The 18,350-nt window shown below is 45.3% G+C and overlaps 1 protein-coding gene across 1 annotated transcript in view; it reads left to right on the top strand.

Annotated features, from left to right (window-relative positions):
* Positions 1–16,062, top strand: part of xrcc5 (X-ray repair cross complementing 5) — a 72,979-nt gene extending 56,917 nt beyond the window's left edge. Inside the window, exons 18-21 of the mRNA XM_033024968.1 lie at positions 633–729; positions 7,405–7,472; positions 13,416–13,487; positions 15,873–16,062. Of these exons, the coding sequence (XP_032880859.1) occupies positions 633–729; positions 7,405–7,472; positions 13,416–13,487; positions 15,873–15,887 (252 nt within the window). The 3' untranslated portion in view covers positions 15,888–16,062. The remainder of the gene's footprint in view (positions 1–632; positions 730–7,404; positions 7,473–13,415; positions 13,488–15,872) is intronic.
* Positions 16,063–18,350: the final 2,288 nt, after the last annotated feature.

Raw genomic sequence — 18,350 nt, 5'->3', positions numbered from 1 at the left:
GGTCTTCAATAGACAGTTCTTAATGGGTCTCTCTCTACTTCCCATATTGGGCAACACCTTCAGAACAGTTCTCAAATGGAGTTGATAATGCCTTACCAAGGCACACAAGGAACATTGTTAAACCTGGTGCACTACAAACTTCAGTCATAAGGTCATAAGTGGTAGGATCAGAATTACTCAAGTCTACTCTGCCATTCAATCATGGCTGATCTATCTCTCCCTCCTAACCCCATTCTCCTGCCTTCGCATTATAACCCCTGACACCTGTACTAACCAAGAATCTATCTATCTCTGCCTTAAAAATATCCATTGACTTGTGGCCTCCACAGCCGTCTGTGGCAGAGAATTCCATAGATTCACCACCCTCTGACATCTTGCAGAATATCGTTCTCAGCTTTGTAGCATAAAAGTTATGGGTAGAAAAGAGGGATAGTTGATAGTTGACCAGAACACAACAGGTCTCCATGTTCCTACGCCATCTTAGTGCACAAAGCAGTAACATAAACATAACTTCCTTTGTCCTGATCTTAGTTTCCTCCTGTTCCAAACTCAGTTTGTAAAGGTCTGGCATCATTCATATTGTGATCATTACTGTTTGTAACCTAATACTTTGTTGCTTGCTGCATTTCAAGGCAGGGGAATCCCAACATTTCAACACGATACTGAAAACACTGAAAGAGAGTGTGGACACCAAAGGGCTGCAAGAGTTCTGGGAGATGATTGTACAAGGTGAGGTCATTTTATTAACAAGTGGCTGGTTTTTAAAACCTACATTGAGAGGCAGAGAGGTTTAAGTAGCAAATTACAATCGTAAGTCGAGGCAATTGGGAAAAAAGAGTGAGCCTTGAGAGAACTTAGTGACTATTTCAGTCTCCAAACAGCTGAGTTCAGGACAATGACATAATGATGAAAGTAGGTGGTTCAGGGCAGGAAGAGTCCCTTCAGCCCACAATGCCTGTGCCAACTATGATATCAAAGTAAACTAACTCACCTGCCGTAATATAGTATTTAGTTTTGTTTATTGTCACGTGGTAGCGTGCTATCCAGTCAGCAGAAAGACAATACATGATTACAATCGAGCCATTTACAGTGTATAGAGATTTAAGAGAATGGAGCTTCTGTGGCCAGCACGCCAATAGTCGCCTGAGTTGGAATGTGGAAAGTTAGGGATAATGTTATGCATGGTTCAGAGATGTCACCAACATTAGAAATCATTCCATTTGCCTCAGACATTTGCAAGGGACCCAGATATTGGCTAGTATGTAGCATCAAATGAAGACAATATCTTGCTGTTACCAATATTTAGCACCTGGGAGCATATGTAAATGAAGCAGAAGTAGGCCATTCAGCCCTCAGGTGTCAGGACTGGACAGTAGCTAATGTTGTTTTGTTTAAGTAGAGATAGTTCACAAAATGATGGACCAGCAAGCTCATATCAATGGTAGGGAAGCTATTATAATATATAATATAATATAACAATTACAGCACGGAAACAGGCCATCTCGACCCTTCTAGTCCATGCCGAACACATAATCTCCCCTAGTCCCATATACCTGCGCTCAGACCATAACCCTCCATTCCTTTCCCATCCATATAACTATCCAATTTATTTTTAAATGATAAAAACGAACCTGCCTCCACCACCTTCACTGGAAGCTCATTCCACACAGCTACCACTCTCTGAGTAAAGAAGTTCCCCCTCATGTTACCCCTAAACTTCAGTCCCTTAATTCTCAAGTCATGTCCCCTTGTTTGAATCTTCCCTACTCTCAGTGGGAAAAGCTTTTCCACGTCAACTCTGTCTATCCCTCTCATCATTTTAAAAACCTCTATCAAGTCCCCCCTTAACCTTCTGCGCTCCAAAGAATAAAGCCCTAACTTGTTCAACCTTTCTCTGTAACTTAGTTGCTGAAACCCAGGCAACATTCTAGTAAATCTCCTCTGTACTCTCTCTATTGGAGAGGGTTCTTGGGCTAGGATTTACTTACTTACATTTACATTTACTTACATTTGGAAGATAATTAGGGATAGTCAGCATGACTTTGTATGAGGTATGAATAGTTCTCGTCATAGGAGCAGAGTTAACCCATGGAGTTGCAGCGAGAGCCAGGGATCTGGAGCAGAGGGATCTAGCTGTGCCGATCTATAGATCCTTGAAAGTTGCATCACAGGAAGATAGAATGGTCAAAAAAGGCTTTTAGCCCAAGTATTATGTAAATAATTGCCACATAAGGGTGCTTACAAACTATTGTCACCAGGTCCCCCTTGTTCTCAACCCCCCCCCCCCCCCACCAAGTCCATCCTGCAGCAGCGGCGTTCTCACTCCCACGTGGTCCGTCCGCGTACTTCAGTCGGTACCATCATCGACCGCTGCACCGACCTCTCCACCATCGCTGCCAGGTCCTCTCCAGACACCTCCGTGGGGCAGACCCAGGGCCCAGGCTCCATCGACCCAAGACCCAACTGTGGGCTCCACAGACCCAGGCCCCAGCCGTGGGCTCCACCAACCCAGGCCCCAGCCGTGGGCTCCACAGACCCAGGCCCCAGCCGTGGGCTCCACAGACCCAGGCCCCAGCCGTGGGCTCCACCAACCCAGGCCCCAGCCGTGGGCTCCACAGACCCAGGCCCCAGCCATGGGCTCCACAGACCCAGGCCCCAGCCGTGGGCTCCACCAACCCAGGCCCCAGCCGTGGGCTCCACAGACCCAGGCCCCAGCCGTGGGCTCCACCAACCCAGGCCCCAGCCGTGGGCTCCACCAACCCAGGCCCCAGCCGTGGGCTCCACAGACCCAGGCCCCAGCCGTGGGCTCCACAGACCCAGGCCCCAGTCGTGGGCTCCACCAACCCAGGCCCCAGTTGTGGGCTCCACCAACCCAGGCCTCAGCCGTGGGCTCCACAGACCCAGGCTGCATCGACCCAGGCTTCAGCAACGCAGGACCCAGGCCCCAGCCATGGGGTCCACAGACCCAGGCCCCAGGCTTCACCAACCCAGGCCCCAGCCGTGGGCTCCACAGACCCAGGCTACATCGACCCAGGCTTCACCAACGCAGGACCCAGGCCCCAGCCATGGGGTCCACAGACCCAGGCTTCACCAACCCAGGACCCAGGCCCCAGCCATGGGCTCAACCGACCCAGGCTCTGTTGGCCATGGGGTCCACAGACCCAGGCTTCACCAACCCAGGACCCAGGCCCCAGCCGTGGGCTCCACAGACCCAGGCTCTGTCGGCCGCGGGGTCCGACCCGCCAGACTCCGACCTCGGCTTCACCGCGGCCTGCAGGAAGGCATCTGCCGCTGAGACCCGCTGGGCATATTGGTCCACGTGGGCAAGTTGGGCCAAAGGGCCTGTTTCCACACTGTTTGACTCTGACTCTGAATCCACTCTGCCATTCAATCATGGCTGATCTAACTTTCCCCCTCAATCCCATTCCCCGGCTTTCTCCCCATAACTTTTAACACCCATATTAATCAAGAACCTGTCAATCTCCCTTTTTTTTTTAAATCCCAAAGGCTTGGCCTCCACAGCCGTCTGTGGTAATGAGTTTCACTGTTTCACCACCTACTGGGTAAAGAAATTCATCCTTATCTCCTTTCTAAAGGTACATCCTTTATTTCTGAGGCTCTGCCCTCTGGTCCTAGACACTCCTACTAGTGGAACCATCCTCTCCACATCCACTCTATTCAGGCTATTCACTATTCCATGTTTCAATGACATCTCCCCTTATCTTTTTAAAATCCAGAGAGTACAGGCCCAGGGCCGACAAACATATGTCGTGATCATACGTTAATGCAATCATCCCCTGGGATCATTCTCGTAAACTTCCCCTAGACCCTCTCCAACGCCAGTGCCCCCTCGCATATGGGGCACAAAACTGCTCTCAATACTCCAAATGGAGTCTGACCGATGCTTTATGAACCCTCGGCATTGCATCCCTCTTATATTCCAGTCCTCTTGAAATGAATGCTAACATTGCATTTACTACCAATTCAACTTGCAAATTAATCTTTTGGGAATCCTGTACCAGCATTCCCAAGTCCTTTTGCATCTTTGATTTCGGAATCAGAAAATAGTATGCCTCTACCAAAGTACATGACCTCACACTTTGCAACGCTGCATTTCATCTGCCACTCTCCCAACCTGTCCAAGTCCTTCTGCAGACTCCCTGCTTCCTCCTCACTACCTGCTCCTCCACCTATCATCGTATCATCTGCAAACTTGGCCACAAAGCCTTCAGTTCCATCATCCAAATCATTGATATATAACGTGACGAGTAGCAGCCTGAACACCACCTCCAGTGGAACACCACTAGTCACTGGCAGTCGACCAGAAAAGGCCCCGTTTAATCCCATTCTTTGCCTTCTGCCACCCAGCAAACCTTCTATCCAAGCTAGTAGCTTCCAATACACAATAGATAATAGACAATAGGTGCAGGAGCAGGCCATTCGACCCTTCGAGCCAGCACCGCCATTCAATATGATCATGGCTGATCATCCACAATCAGTACCCCGTTCCTGCCTTCTCCCCATATCCCCTGACTCCGCTATCTTTAAGAGCCCTATCTAGCTCTCTCTTGAAAGCATCCGGAGAATTGGCCTCCAATGCCTTCTGAGGCAGAGAATTCCACAGACTCACCACTCTCTGGGTGAAAAAGTGTTTCCTCGTCTCCGTTCTAAATGGCTTACCCCTTATTCTTAAACTGTGGCCCCGGGTTCTGGACTCCCCCAACATTGGGAACATGTTTCCTGCCTCTAGCGTGTCCAATCCCTTAATAATCTTATATGTTTCAATAAGATATCCCTCTCATCCTTCTAAATTCCAGAGTATACAAGCCCAGCCGTTCCATTCTATCAATATATGACAGGGAATTAACCTGGTGAACCTACGCTGCACTCCCTAGATAGCAAGAATGTCCTTCCTTGAATTTGGAGACCAAAACTGCACACAATACTCCAGGTGTGGTCTCACTTGGGCTCTGTACAACTGCCGAAGGACCTCTCTGTTCCTATACTCAACTCCTCTTGTTAAGAAGGCAAACATGCCATTAGCTTTCTTCACTGCCTGCTGTACCTGCATGCTTACTTTCAGTGACTGATGAACAAGGATGCCCAGATCTCGTTGTACTTCCCCTTTTTCCAATTCGACACCATTCAGATAATAATCTGCCTTCCTGTTTTTGCCACCACCAAAGTGGATAACCTCACATTTATCCACATTAAACTGCATCTGCCAAGCATTTGCCCACTCACCCAACCTGTCCAAGTCACCCTGCATCCTCATAGCATCCTCCTCACAGTTCACACTGCCACCAAGTTTTGTGTCATCTGCAAATTTGCTAATGTTACTTTGAATCTCTTCATCCAAATCATTGATATATATTGTAAATAGCTGTGGTCCCAGCACCGAGCCTTGCGGTACCCCACTAGTCACTGCCTGCCATTCTGAAAGGGACCCGTTAATCCCTACTCTTTGTTCCCTGTCTGCCAACCAATTTTCTATCCATGTCAGCACTCTACCCCCAATACCATGTGCTCTAATTTTGCCCACTAATCTCCTATGTGGGACTTTATCAAAGGCTTTCTGAAAGTCCAGGTACACTACATCCACTGGCTCTCCCTTGTCCATTTTCCTAGTTACATCCTCCAGAAGATTAGTCAAGTGTGATTTCCCCTTCCCCTTCGTAAATCCATGCTGACTCGGACCGATCCTGTTACTGCTATCCAAATGTGCCGCTAATACCTGGGACTCATCTTGTTTAGTAGCCTCACATTCGGCATCTTATCAAAGGCCTTCAGCCATGATCATATTGAATGGCGGTGCAGGCTCGAAGGGCCGAATGGCCTATTCCTGCAGCTATTTTCTATGTTTCTGTGTTTCTATGAAAATAAAGGTAAACAACATCCACTGACTCTTTTGTTATCCTGGTATTTACTTCCTCAAAGAATTCCGACAGGTTTGTCTTGCAAGATCCCTTCACAAAGCCATGCTGACGAGAATATTTTATCATGTGTTTCTCAGTACTCAGAAACCTCATCCTTAATAATGGACTCTCAAATCTTACCAGTGGCCGATGGAATTTAATACAGACAAGTGTGAGGTGTTGCATTTTGGGATGTCTAACAAGGGCAGGACCTACACAGTGAATGGTTGGTCTCTGGGTAGTGTTGTAGAGCAGAGGGATCTAGGAGTACAGGTGCATGGTTCCTTGAAGGTCAAGTCGCAGGTAGATAAGGTGGTCAAAAAGGCTTTTGGCACTTTGGCCTTCATCAGTCAGAGTATTGAGTATAGAAGTTGGGAGGGCATGTTGCAGTTGTATAAGACGTTGGTGAGGCCGCATTTAGAATATTGTGTTCAGTTCTGGGCACCGTGTTATAGGAAATATATTGTCAAGCTGGAAAGGGTTCAGAGAAGGTTTACAAGGATGTTGCCAGGACTAGAGGGTGTGAGCTACAGGGTAGGCTGTGTCTCTATTCCATGGAGCGCTGGAGGATGAGGGGTGATCTTATAGAGGTGTATAAAATCATGAGAGGAATAGATTGGGTAGATGCACAGAGTCTCTTGCCCAGAGTAGGAGAATCGAGGACCAGATCTGAGGGGTGACTTTTTCACACAGGTGGTGGGTGTATGGAACAAGCTGCCAGAGGAGGTAGTTGAGGCTGGGACTATCCCAATGTTTAAGAAACAGTTAGACAGGTGTATGGATAGGATCAGTTTGGACAGATATGGACCAAACACAGACAGGTGGGACTAGGGTAGACAAGAATGCTGGAGAAACTCAGCAGATGAGGCAGCATCTATGGAACGAAGGAAATAGGCAGAAAAAGTAATGGAACTACAGAGTTGAAGGGTATTGGCCTGAAACATCACCCATTCCTTCTCTCCAGAGATGCTGCCTGACCCGCTGAGTTACTCCAGCATTTTGTGTCTATCTTTGGTTTAAACCAGCATCTGCAGCTCCTTCCCACACAGCCTTATATCAGTGGTGGGAAAGTTATTGGAATAGATTGAGGGTCAGGATTTATTTTCATTTGGAAAGACAAGGACAATTAGGGATAGTCAGCATGGCTTTGTGTGTGGGAAATCACGTCTCAAGAATTTGACTGGTTTATGAAATAGGTGATCATGAGGATTGATGAAGGCAGGACGGTCGACATTGACTTTACCACACTGTATCACTGACCACTGAATTCAGGCTCAGCCGCCTATAGTTTCCACTCTTCTAACTCGCTCCCTTCTTCAACCGCAGAGTAACATTTGCAAGTTCATAGTCCTCCAGGACCACTCCTGACTAATGATTTGACCGAATCACACATATTCAGTAGCTGGTTTTATGAAGCAAGGCTGCGTTACAATTATCTCCAGAATGTGCTACATGATGGTAATCTTTACAATCTATCCCTGAACTACAGATTCTGTCTCTCTCATCACAAGGAATGAAGATGCAGGAAGTACAGTGACCAGTGAAGAAGCCAAGCAGGTACAAATATCTATTTGCTTTCTCAGCTCCATCTGTTGAAATTGGTAAGAGTCTGAATTTCTTTAGCCTTTAGAGGATGTAGTGGATTGATGAGCTTTCTTGGCCCGCTGGGTCTGTGCCAGCTATTATGCCTATCGATACTAATCCTACCTGCATTAATTAATTTCATATCTTTCTATGCCGTGCATTTAATTATCTGTTCAAATGGTTCTTAAATATTGTTCCCATTCCTTCCTGCTCCATTTCCTCTGGCAACCTATTTAACTCTCATCCCCTTTACACCTCCCTCACACCTAAAGCCAATTCACACCCGTTTGAGACATCCCTACCATGAGAAACAGTGGCTGGCTATCAACCTCACCCATGTCTATGCCTCCATCATAACATTCTCAGCCTCCTTTTCTACAGGTACAGCCTATCCAGTCTCTCGTGATAGCTCAAGCCCTCCGATTCGGGCAAGATCTTTATGAATCTTTTCTGTATTTGCTCTAACATTCACATCCTTCCTATGGTGTGGGACACACAATACTTCAATCACATCTATCACACTAAGTGCAGCCTAACTCATGTTTTCTACGATGCCTGGGTTTTCTCCGAGATCTTCGGTTTCCTCCCACGCTCCAAAGATGTAGGTTTGTAGGTTAATTGGCTTGGTAAATGTAAAAATTGTTTCCGCGCTGTATCTCTAAACTAAACTAAAAACTAAAAGTAGCATGACATCCCAATTCATATCTCCAATGCCTTGGCTTATGAAGACTAGCATGCCTCATAGCATTATGAAGACCAGCATGCCTCATAGCATTATGAAGACTAGCATGCCTCAGCGTTATGAAGACTAGCATGCCTCATAGCATTATGAAGACTAGCATGTCCCCAGTATTATGGAGACTAGCATGCCTCATAGCATTATGAAGACTAGCATGCCTCAGCGTTATGAAGACTAGCATGCCTCATAGCATTGTGAAGACCAGCATGCCCCCTCTGTTTTACAACACTCACTAGTTGTGTGACCTGCTCGGGATTAACTTCACAAAATACATCGCTTCACACTTGTCCAATTTAAATCCCATCTTCCATTCCCTTGTCATTATTTCTAGATCCTGTCGTAACCATAGATTGCTTCATCTCACTAATTTTGATGTCATTGCAAACGCATTAATCATACCACTTACATCTTCATCCAAATCATTAATGCAAACAACATAGATATACAATTGGTTTAGGTTTCCAATCTTGGTTCTTGGTTTCTTGGTCCTCCAAAATATTCCAAATGGAATTTAAACTGGAGGTGGTGAAGGGAGGGACAATCTGAATAATAATTCTTCACTACCACTTTCTGACACCTACCACCAAGCCAATTATCTATCCAATTTGTACACATGCCCTGTATCTCGTGATTTACCTTTCTAACCCAAATTATTGGACAGCCTACCATGTGGAACCTCGCCAAAGGCCTTGCTAAAGTCAATGTCGACCGTCCTGCCTTCGTCAATCCTCTTCGTCACCTATTTCATAAACCAGTCAATTTCTTGAGATGTGATTTCCCACACACAAAGCCATGCTGACTATCCCTAAATGTTGTTCCTCGTTTCAAGAAGGGCTGCAGAGAAAAACCTGGGAACTACAGGCCAGTGAGTCTGACATCTGTGGTGGGAAAGTTACTGAAGAGTATTCTGAGGGAGAGGATGTACATGCATTTAGATGGTCAGGGCTGATTAGGGACAGTCAATGTGGTTTTATGTGCCTGAGATCGTGCCTCACAAATCTTATTAAGTTTTTGAACATGTGATCTAAAAGGTCGATGAGGGCAGAGCTGTAGATGTTGTATGTATGGATTTCAGTAAAGCATTCGACAAGGTTCCGCATGGTAGGCTGCTCTGGAAGGTTAGATCGCATGGGATCCAAGGAGAGATAGCTGAATGGATAGAAAATTGGCTTCAGGGAAGGTTCAGAGGTTATGGGGAGAAGGCAGGAGAATGGGGTTAAGAGGGAGAGATAGATTAGCCATGATTGAATGGTGGAGTAGACTTGATGGACCGAATGGCCTAATTCTACTCCTATTCCTTATGACCTTATGAAGGGTGATGGTGGAAGATTGTCCTTCGGGCTGGAGGCCAGTGACTAATAATAATAATAATATCTTTTATTGTCATTACACATCAGTGCAACGAGATTTAGTATGCAGCTTCCAACCGATGTAAAGAAAAGAAAAAAAAATAAATAAGCTGTGTGACGTGACCATCCGAGGGAGACAGTCCAGGGGGGGTGGGGGGCACTCAGCAGGGCCGGTTCAGAGCCGCTATAGCTCTGGGAATGAAGCTGTTTCTGAGTCTGGAGGTTCGGGTGTAGAATGCCTTGTAACGTCTGCCGGAGGGAAGTAGTTCGAACAGTCCGTTACAAGGGTGTGATGAGTCTTTATGGATGCTGACGGCCTTCCTGAGGCACCGTGTGTGGTAGATAGTGGTGTGCATCAGAGTTCATTACTGGGTCCATTGCTGTTTGTCATCCATATCAGTGATTTGGATGAGAATGTACAAGGCATGATTAGTAAGTTTGCAGATGACTAAAGTGGGTGGTGTTGTAGATGACGAAGATGTTTGTGATAAATTGCAGCAAGATCTTGATCGGTTTGGCATGTGGGCTGAGGCAAGGTCAATTACATTTAATACAGAGAAGTACGAGGTGGTGCATTTTGGGAAGTCAAACCAGGGCAGGACCACTGTGAATGGCAGAGCTCTGGGGAGTGTTGTAGAGCAGAGGGATCTGGGAGTACAGGTGCATGGTTCCTTGAAGGTGGCGTCACAGGTAGATAAGGTGGTCGAGAAGGCCATCAGTCAATATATTGAGTGTAGAAGTTGGGAGGTCATGTTACAGTTGGTTCAGACGTTGGTGAGGCCACACTCAGAGTATTGTGTTCAGCTTTGGTCACTATGTTGTAGGGAAGATGTTAAGATGGAGAGTGTGCAGAGAAGATTTACGAGGATGTTGCCAGGACTCGAGGGTAATAGACAATAGGTGCAGGAGGAGACCATTCGACCCTTCGAGCCAGCACCGCCATTCAATGTGATCATAGCTGATCATCCCCAATCCGTACCCCGTTCCTGCCTTCTCCCCATGTCCCCTGACTCCAGCCCTATCTAGCTCTCTCTTGAAAGTATCCATAGAACCGGCCTCCACCGCCCTCTGAGGCAGAGAATTCCACAGACTCACCACTCTCTGTGAGAAAAAGTGTTTCCTCGTCTCCGTTCTAAATGGCTTACTCCTTATTCTTAAACTGTGGCCCCTGGTTCTGGAGGGCCTGAGCTGTAAGGAGAGATTGAGCAGGCTAGAGCTTTATTCATTGAAACGCAGGAAGATGAGGGGTGATCTTATAGAGGGGACAAGATCATGAGAGGAATAGAGAGGCTAAATGCACAGTCATTTACCCAGAGTCGGGCGAATCGACTGGCAGAGAACATAGGGACATTAAGGTGAGGGGGGGGGGGGGGGGATATTGAATAGGAAGCTGAGGGCCAACTTCTTTACACAAAGGGTGGTGGGTGTATGGAACGAGCTGCCGGAGGGTGTAGTTGAGACAGGTACTATCACAAAGTTTAAGAAGCATTTAGATGGATATGTGGATTGGATAGGTATAGAGGGATATGGGCCAAATGCAGGCAGGTGGGTCGTGTGGATTGGGCATGTTGGTCAACGTGTTCAAGTTGGGCTGGAAGCCATATCTTCTATCTCTACATGGCCTGGTCAGGCCCCAGGGATTTATACATCTTTAAGTATTTCGACACCTTTAATACCTCCTCCAGTTAATATGGATATGCTCCAAAATGTTGCTTCCTTCTCCTGAACCCACTCCCATATCCTCCTCCACCCTACATACATGTCCAGGCTCCACACTAGTTTACCACACTGATCCTGGAGGGGACCTGTACTGTCCCCTGCTATCATGTTACTCCCTTAGAATCTTTTTGGATCTTCTTTGCCTTATCTGCTATGCGTATCTCACTCTGCCCTCAGAATGACCTCCCACATCCCACCCACCCCTCAATCACAGATGCTTATACTTGGAAAGTGACTTCTTTTTCCTGACCAGACCCTTAACTCCATCACAAACGGTCCGTGTCAAGGGTGAAGAAAATCATCTCTGATCCCTCCCACCCAGCTCACCACATCTTCCACCTGCTGCCATCAGGAAGGCGCTACAGCTCACTGCCCGCCAAGACATCTCGATTTAAAAACAGTTCTTACCCACACGCAATCCGAATTCTGAACACACTATGATAACAGCACATATCCTCCCCATGCATGTACTGTATATTGTATGATGTTGTGTTTTATGTAATGTTTGACGGGAATCAGCCTACCTTGTAACATCCTGTACTGAACCTGAATTCCACCAGCTTGACTGTGTGGTCATTAAATAATCTAATCTAATCTAATTTAATCATCAACCAAGATTCCTCGACTCGCTGTTCACTAACAGGATCATACAGGCTCCCAGTCTCACTTTTACATAGAAACATAGAAAATAGGTGCAGGAGTAGGCCATTCGGCCCTTCGAGCCTGCACCGCCATTCAATATGATCATGGCTGATCATCCAACTCAGTATCCTGTACCTGCCTTCTCTCCTTACCCCCTGATCCCTTTAGCCACAAGGGCCACATCTAACTCCCTCTTAAATATAGCCAATGAACTGGCCTCAACTACCTTCTGTGGCAGAGAATTCCAGAGATTCACCACTCTCTGTGTGAAAAATGGTTTTCACATCTCGGTCCTAAAGGATGTCCCCTTTATCCTTAAACTGTGACCCCGTGTTCTGGACTTCCCCAACATCGGGAACAATCTTCCTGCATCTAGACTGTCCAACCCCTTAAGAATTTTGTAAGTTTCTATAAGATCCCCCCTCAATCTTCTAAATTCTAACGAGTACAAGAATGTCTTTCCTCAGATTAGGAGACCAAAACTGTACGCAATACTCCAGGTGTGGTCTCACCAAGACCCTGTACAACTGCAGTAGAACCTCCCTGCTCCTATACTCAAATCCTTTTGCTATGAATGCTAACATACCATTCGCTTTCTTCACTGCCTGCTGCACCTGCATGCCGACTTTCAATGACTGGTGTACCATGACACCCAGGTCTCGTTGCATCTCCCCTTTTCCTAATCGGCCACCATTCTGCCACCTAATCGGCCACCATTTAAATGCCTTCTGCATCAGCTTTCATTATTCAATTAAATTCAACTATTCAATGATACCTTATTGTCCTTCCTGTCTAATGCCATCAACATTAGGTTGACGCAGTTGTGGACCAGTCCTATCTTTCTCCAAAACTAAGTTAAAACCAATAGAATTATGGTGACTGGTCCTAAAGTGTTGATGTTTCAGTCACTTTCCCATCTCTCAGGCACGGCCCTTTATACATCGATTGGAGAACATTTCCTGGACATATGTAACAAATTCCATCCCAAGCCCTGTGCACAAAGGCAGGCAGTCCCACATAGCCTTGCCCGATGTTCCCTCTGGAATGTACTCTCTCTGTACTATGGTGACCACATATCATCCCTCCTCTCTTACCCTCATCTCTACCACGTCCGTAGCACCTCCACCCCAGAACTTTGAGCTGCCAGTCCTGCCCAGCCTCACCCCATGACCAGGACCTCTTGGTCACCCCAGCTGTGTGAGAGGAGCAGCAGTCATTGTTGACTCTTCCCCGGTACCATCAATTATCCATCTACTTCACTGCTGACAATCAGGACATGAAATCCAACATCCGTACCTACTTTCCCCATTTCCTGCTTCTGTCGCCTGAAATGGCTCAGCTCAGCAAGATGTGCGATTGTTGGAGGATCATTAATGCCATTGGCATCCACGTTTCATAAATGAATAAGGATGAACATATTCTGGTGCATTTTCCTGTGGTTCTGAGTTGTTTCTGTGTCCTCTTCAGTTTCTGCTCCCAGAAGAAACATCCATGGAAGAGAAGGCGGTGAACATGGATGAAGGAGATGTCGATGAACTGGTTAGTGCTCTGATCATCACCAGCAGGTCTTTCTTCACATTCCCAATATACCTAATTGGCAGCAATTTACATTCTTATGTAACTAAAGAAGAAAAAGGGTCTCGACCCGAAACGTCACCTATTCCTTCGCTCCGTAGATGCTGCCTCACCCGCTGAGTTTCTCCAACATTTTTGTCTACCTTCGATTTTCCAGCATCTGCAGTTCCTTCTTAATCATTTGTCATATCATTCATCACACACCTTTGTCCTTAAAGTCAATCACACTTCTCTGATAATAATAAAGCATGGAGGTAATATTTTAGCATAATATTTATGTGCACATGGCTATAGGTTAATTGATGTTGCTCAGGTGAAGAGAGATTGAAACTATACTCAGTGCTGTCTTTACTTGACTTCACTTTTTGAAATGGAAACGTTTCTAATACTATCTGGTTCTGTAACAGAATTTGGATGACAAGTCTGGAAACCATTGACCAGAAACGTCAACCATCTGCATAAAAACTTTCCCAGCCCAGTGATTCTTTCTTCTCCCCCCCTCCCATAAGGCAGAAGATACATAAGCTTGAAAGTGACACCACCAGCTTCTTCCCCTCTGTTATCAGCCATCTGAATCTGAACGCTCCTTCCATAACCTAGGGTTAATTCCAAGTCCCTGCATATATTTGTGCTTATCTTAAATGCCACTACTCTATCTACCTGGAGGCTGCAGCGAATCGTCCGATCCGCAGAGAAGATTATTGGTTGCAACCTTCCCTCCATTGATGAACTGTACACTACAAGGGCCAGGAAGCGAGCGGGCAAGATCATCTCTGACCCCTCTCACCCTGGCCACAAACTCTTTGAATCACTTCCCTGTGGAAGGCGACTCCGGACTGTCAAAGCTGCCACAGCCAGACATAAAAACAGCTTTTATCCACGAGTAGTTGCTCTACTCAACAGCCAAAAATCTGTAGCCTCCCTTTGATCTGGTATTTTGTTGGTTCACATGCTTGATCAATGGTGTTTTATCATTAATGTCTTATTATTATTAATGTTTAGTGTTTTCTGAGTCATTCGTAACTGTCACTGTATGTCATGTTGTTACTTGTGGGCGGAGCACCAAGGCAAATTCCTTGTATGTGAATACTTGGCCAATAAACCTACCTACTTACCTCCACCACGACTCCTGGAAGCACATTCCAGGCACCCACCATTCCCTGTGGAAAAAACTTGCTCCGCACATCTTGGTTAAACTTTGTTCCTTTCACCATGTGCCTTCTAGCACTTGATATTTCCATCTCATTGTCCTATCAATGCCTCTTAAATGTTGCATTTGTTGCTTCTTGGACAAAACAATCACCTTGATCGGTACAACATCTAATATAATCATTGGATCCATCTACTGAGAGTAGAGCATGTTGGCTATCGTGTGTAGCAATTATAAAATGCACTGTGATTAGTCACCCAGACAGCACCTCTCAAACCTGTCATCCCCATTATTAAAAAGAACAAGGGGTTGAGTTTCATTCATTGATGCTGGGTTTAAATTCTGCAACTCTCCCCCCCCCCCCCACACACTGTACTATAGGAGCATTGTCACCAGAAGGATCGTAGTCCTTCAGAAAGATACTGAGCAACCTTTGATGGCAATTAATGATCGCAGCTAATTAGTGATAACTTTACTAATGATGCACTTTTCTGTCAATTAATATAGTCATAGAGTGATACAGCGTGGAAACAGGCACTTCGACCCGACGCCCACGCCGGCCAACATGTCCCACCTGCCCGCGCTTGGTCCATATCCCTCCAAACCTGTCCTATCCATGTACCTGTCCAACTGTTTCTTTAACTCTGGGATAGTCCCAGCCTCAACTACCTCCTCTGGCAGCTTGTTCCATACGCCCACTACTGTCCATGTGAAAGATTTACCCCTCAGATTTCTATTAAATCTTTTCCCCTTCACCTTGAACCTATGTCCTCTGGTCCTCGATTCCCCTACTCTGGGCAAGAGACTCTGTGCGTCTACCCGATCTATTCCTCTCATGATTTTATACACCTCTATAAGATCACCCCTCATCCTCCTGCGTTCCATGGAATAGAGACCCAGCCTCTCCCTATAGCTCACACCCTCTAGTCCTGGCTACATCCTCGAATATGTAAAATGAAAAGAGTTGCATAAAAATCTATTAAGATTTCCTAGTTTGTCATCACCATAACATTGATATATGACATTTGCTGTTCTAGTTTCTCTCTATACGAGATATAAGAGGAAATTAATTATCATGAAAGATGAGGCGTAGGTGACAGAAGTTGTAATTGAAGAAAATTACCCCAATCTTAGCAAAGTTTCAGAATTAGATTCAGCTGCAGGTGTTTTTAACTAGTTTGGTTTGCTCTTTTTTATAGCTTGATCTGATGTAAAGTGAACCTGGTGAAATGCAGGAGTGGACGAGGGGAAGTAAGACGGATCTGTTCTGGCCAAGCTGCAAGAACATTTACATTCATCTCCTCAGCCTCACATTCGCCCATTTAATGGCATATCCATGTGGTTGCTCATCAATCTAACATGAACAAATAAAGCTCATTTTGAATAATTGGCATAGTTTCTTGCTGTTTTTATTCACCGACGCGGCTGATAGCCGAATGAAATATTAAACCAATGGGCAGTGCTGAACTTGAGATCAAATGGGGACAAATGGATTCATAAAATGCTCGAAAAAATATGAAGAAAATAGCACCAAAATAGAAAGGAAAGAATCAAAGTTAAACAGTATGGGTCGACTCTTCAGCCCATCATTCATGTCCATGCCATTGTGCTTATCTCTTCTAGTCCCATTTATCTGCATTTGATCTGTACATTAATATGACAGTAATTGAAATACTCATCTAGATATTTCTAGCCCCTCAGGCAGAGCTTTCCAGATTTTGCAACATCTATAAACTTTGAGTGGTGAGTTAAGGACCGCCAGGCTCTGAAGCAGAGGAAAGAAAGGCCAGAGTGTTCTAGCTGTATGTTCTATGACATGCCAGCCACTTCCCACACCATGTTCACCATTAGCAGGAAAGATGGTCGCATTATGGATCAACATCATCTGTTCGCAAAGAGCAAAACTGAGGACAGAGGACAGACTGGAAACATCACCAAATAAGGCCAAAGACTGGACACCACTGAGGCTAAAGATCAGGAAATACTCATGTCAAGCACTACCTGCAGAGAAAGCCATAGTTAACACGATAAAAGCAAGATGTGGGATGTAGAGAATGTGTAGTTGGGGCAGAAGTCGCAGTGAGGATTGAAAGAAACAAGTGTTATGTGGTAAAGAGCCTGTGGTATTAAATGATGGTGTCTTGTCAAACACATTTCATTGTACCGTTAACCCTGTGTTAACCTACATAGGACAAATAAAACTAAACTGAACTGATGCGGATTTTATTCTTCCATTCTTGACTTTTGAATTGGAATATTAATCTGAAATCGTAACAAGTTTTGCTCGAAATATGAAAAAGGCAGAAACCAGAGGGCTGATTATCTTGCGATTCTAATCGTATCTCATCTCGTAACTACTGATTTTAATCTGTGCATAAGAGTTGTGAAAGGATTATCTCAAATGGTCAAGAATTCATTGAAAAGGTTGATGGTAGAAATTTGGAGGAAGAGTAGAAAATGTTGAAAGCATTCAGTTGGTCGGCAACATCTCAGGGAGAAATGTTAATGGTATTTCTCCACAGATGCTACTTGACCTGGTCAGTATTTACAGCAGGTTTTTTTTTCAGCTGCCATCTTTGATAGTAATCTTAAGATCAATAAATATTCAGTTTGAAGAATAGGACAAGAATGGCTTCCAAAGATTCACCTTTCAGCTGTTGTTAAATATGACATTGCTTAAATGTAGAGAATGGGCCTGTGGAGGGCAGCATACTCCTCTAATGATTCTGTGGTTCCTGCAACAGCGTTTAACCTTGTGCACCCACCCACACAAACTTCATGTTCCATTACTTGAGATCATTTTAAGGCTATTGTGCTTGTAAGTTTATTGTAGCATCTACCCATTAGTCAGCAGTGTGAGCTGTGTAGGGGCGCAGAGAAGCTTCAAGGGATTCTCAACTGTTAATAGGCAAAGGCATGACAGATGGAAACTGAGAGAAAGGCAGAATATTCTGGTAATTACTGAGAGATTGCAAGATGTTCGTTTTCAGAAGAATCTGCATGTCTTTGTGCATAAATCTTTCAAGGTCTGCATGCAAATAGTCAGGAAGACAAACAATATGTTGGTCCACAAAGATGCTGGAGAAACTCAGCGGGTGCAGCAGTCTGAAGAAGGGTTTCGGCCCGAAACGTCGCCTATTTCCTTCGCTCCATAGATGCTGCTGCACCCGCTGAGTTTCTCCAGCATTTTTGTGTACCTTCGATTTTCCAGCATCTGCAGTTCCTTCTTGAACAATATGTTGGCCTTATTGTAAGAAACCTTGGGGGAGATGATATAAAACCACATCCTGTGCCCAGGTCTGACTCCCCAAGGATGGCTATGTTTGCAATAGAGGGAGTTCAGGTCCAGCAGATTAATTCCTGAGCAGTGCGCCTATACTGGTGTAGAATCACAGAAACAGGCCCTTCGGCCATGCTACTTATCAAGTAGCTATCTATACTAATCCCATTTCCCAGCCAGCACTAGGTCCGTAGATCCGAAGATGATCAAAGGATATAGAGTTAGTCTAGGAATGTGAAACTGAGGTAGCAGGTAGATGATGTTATTGAACACACAGGCCTGTAGTGTGCAGCATAGTCCTCTAGAATGGTCTTTTATTTATCATCAGAGTCTTCAAACGAGGACAAATGGATAGATCTTCAAAAAGAGGCCATTATTTTGCTAAAAATATAGTTCA

The sequence above is a fragment of the Amblyraja radiata genome, chromosome 7, assembly GCF_010909765.2.
Source record: "Amblyraja radiata isolate CabotCenter1 chromosome 7, sAmbRad1.1.pri, whole genome shotgun sequence".
NCBI lineage: Eukaryota > Metazoa > Chordata > Chondrichthyes > Rajiformes > Rajidae > Amblyraja > Amblyraja radiata.
This window is presented reverse-complemented; position numbering and strand designations above follow the sequence as displayed.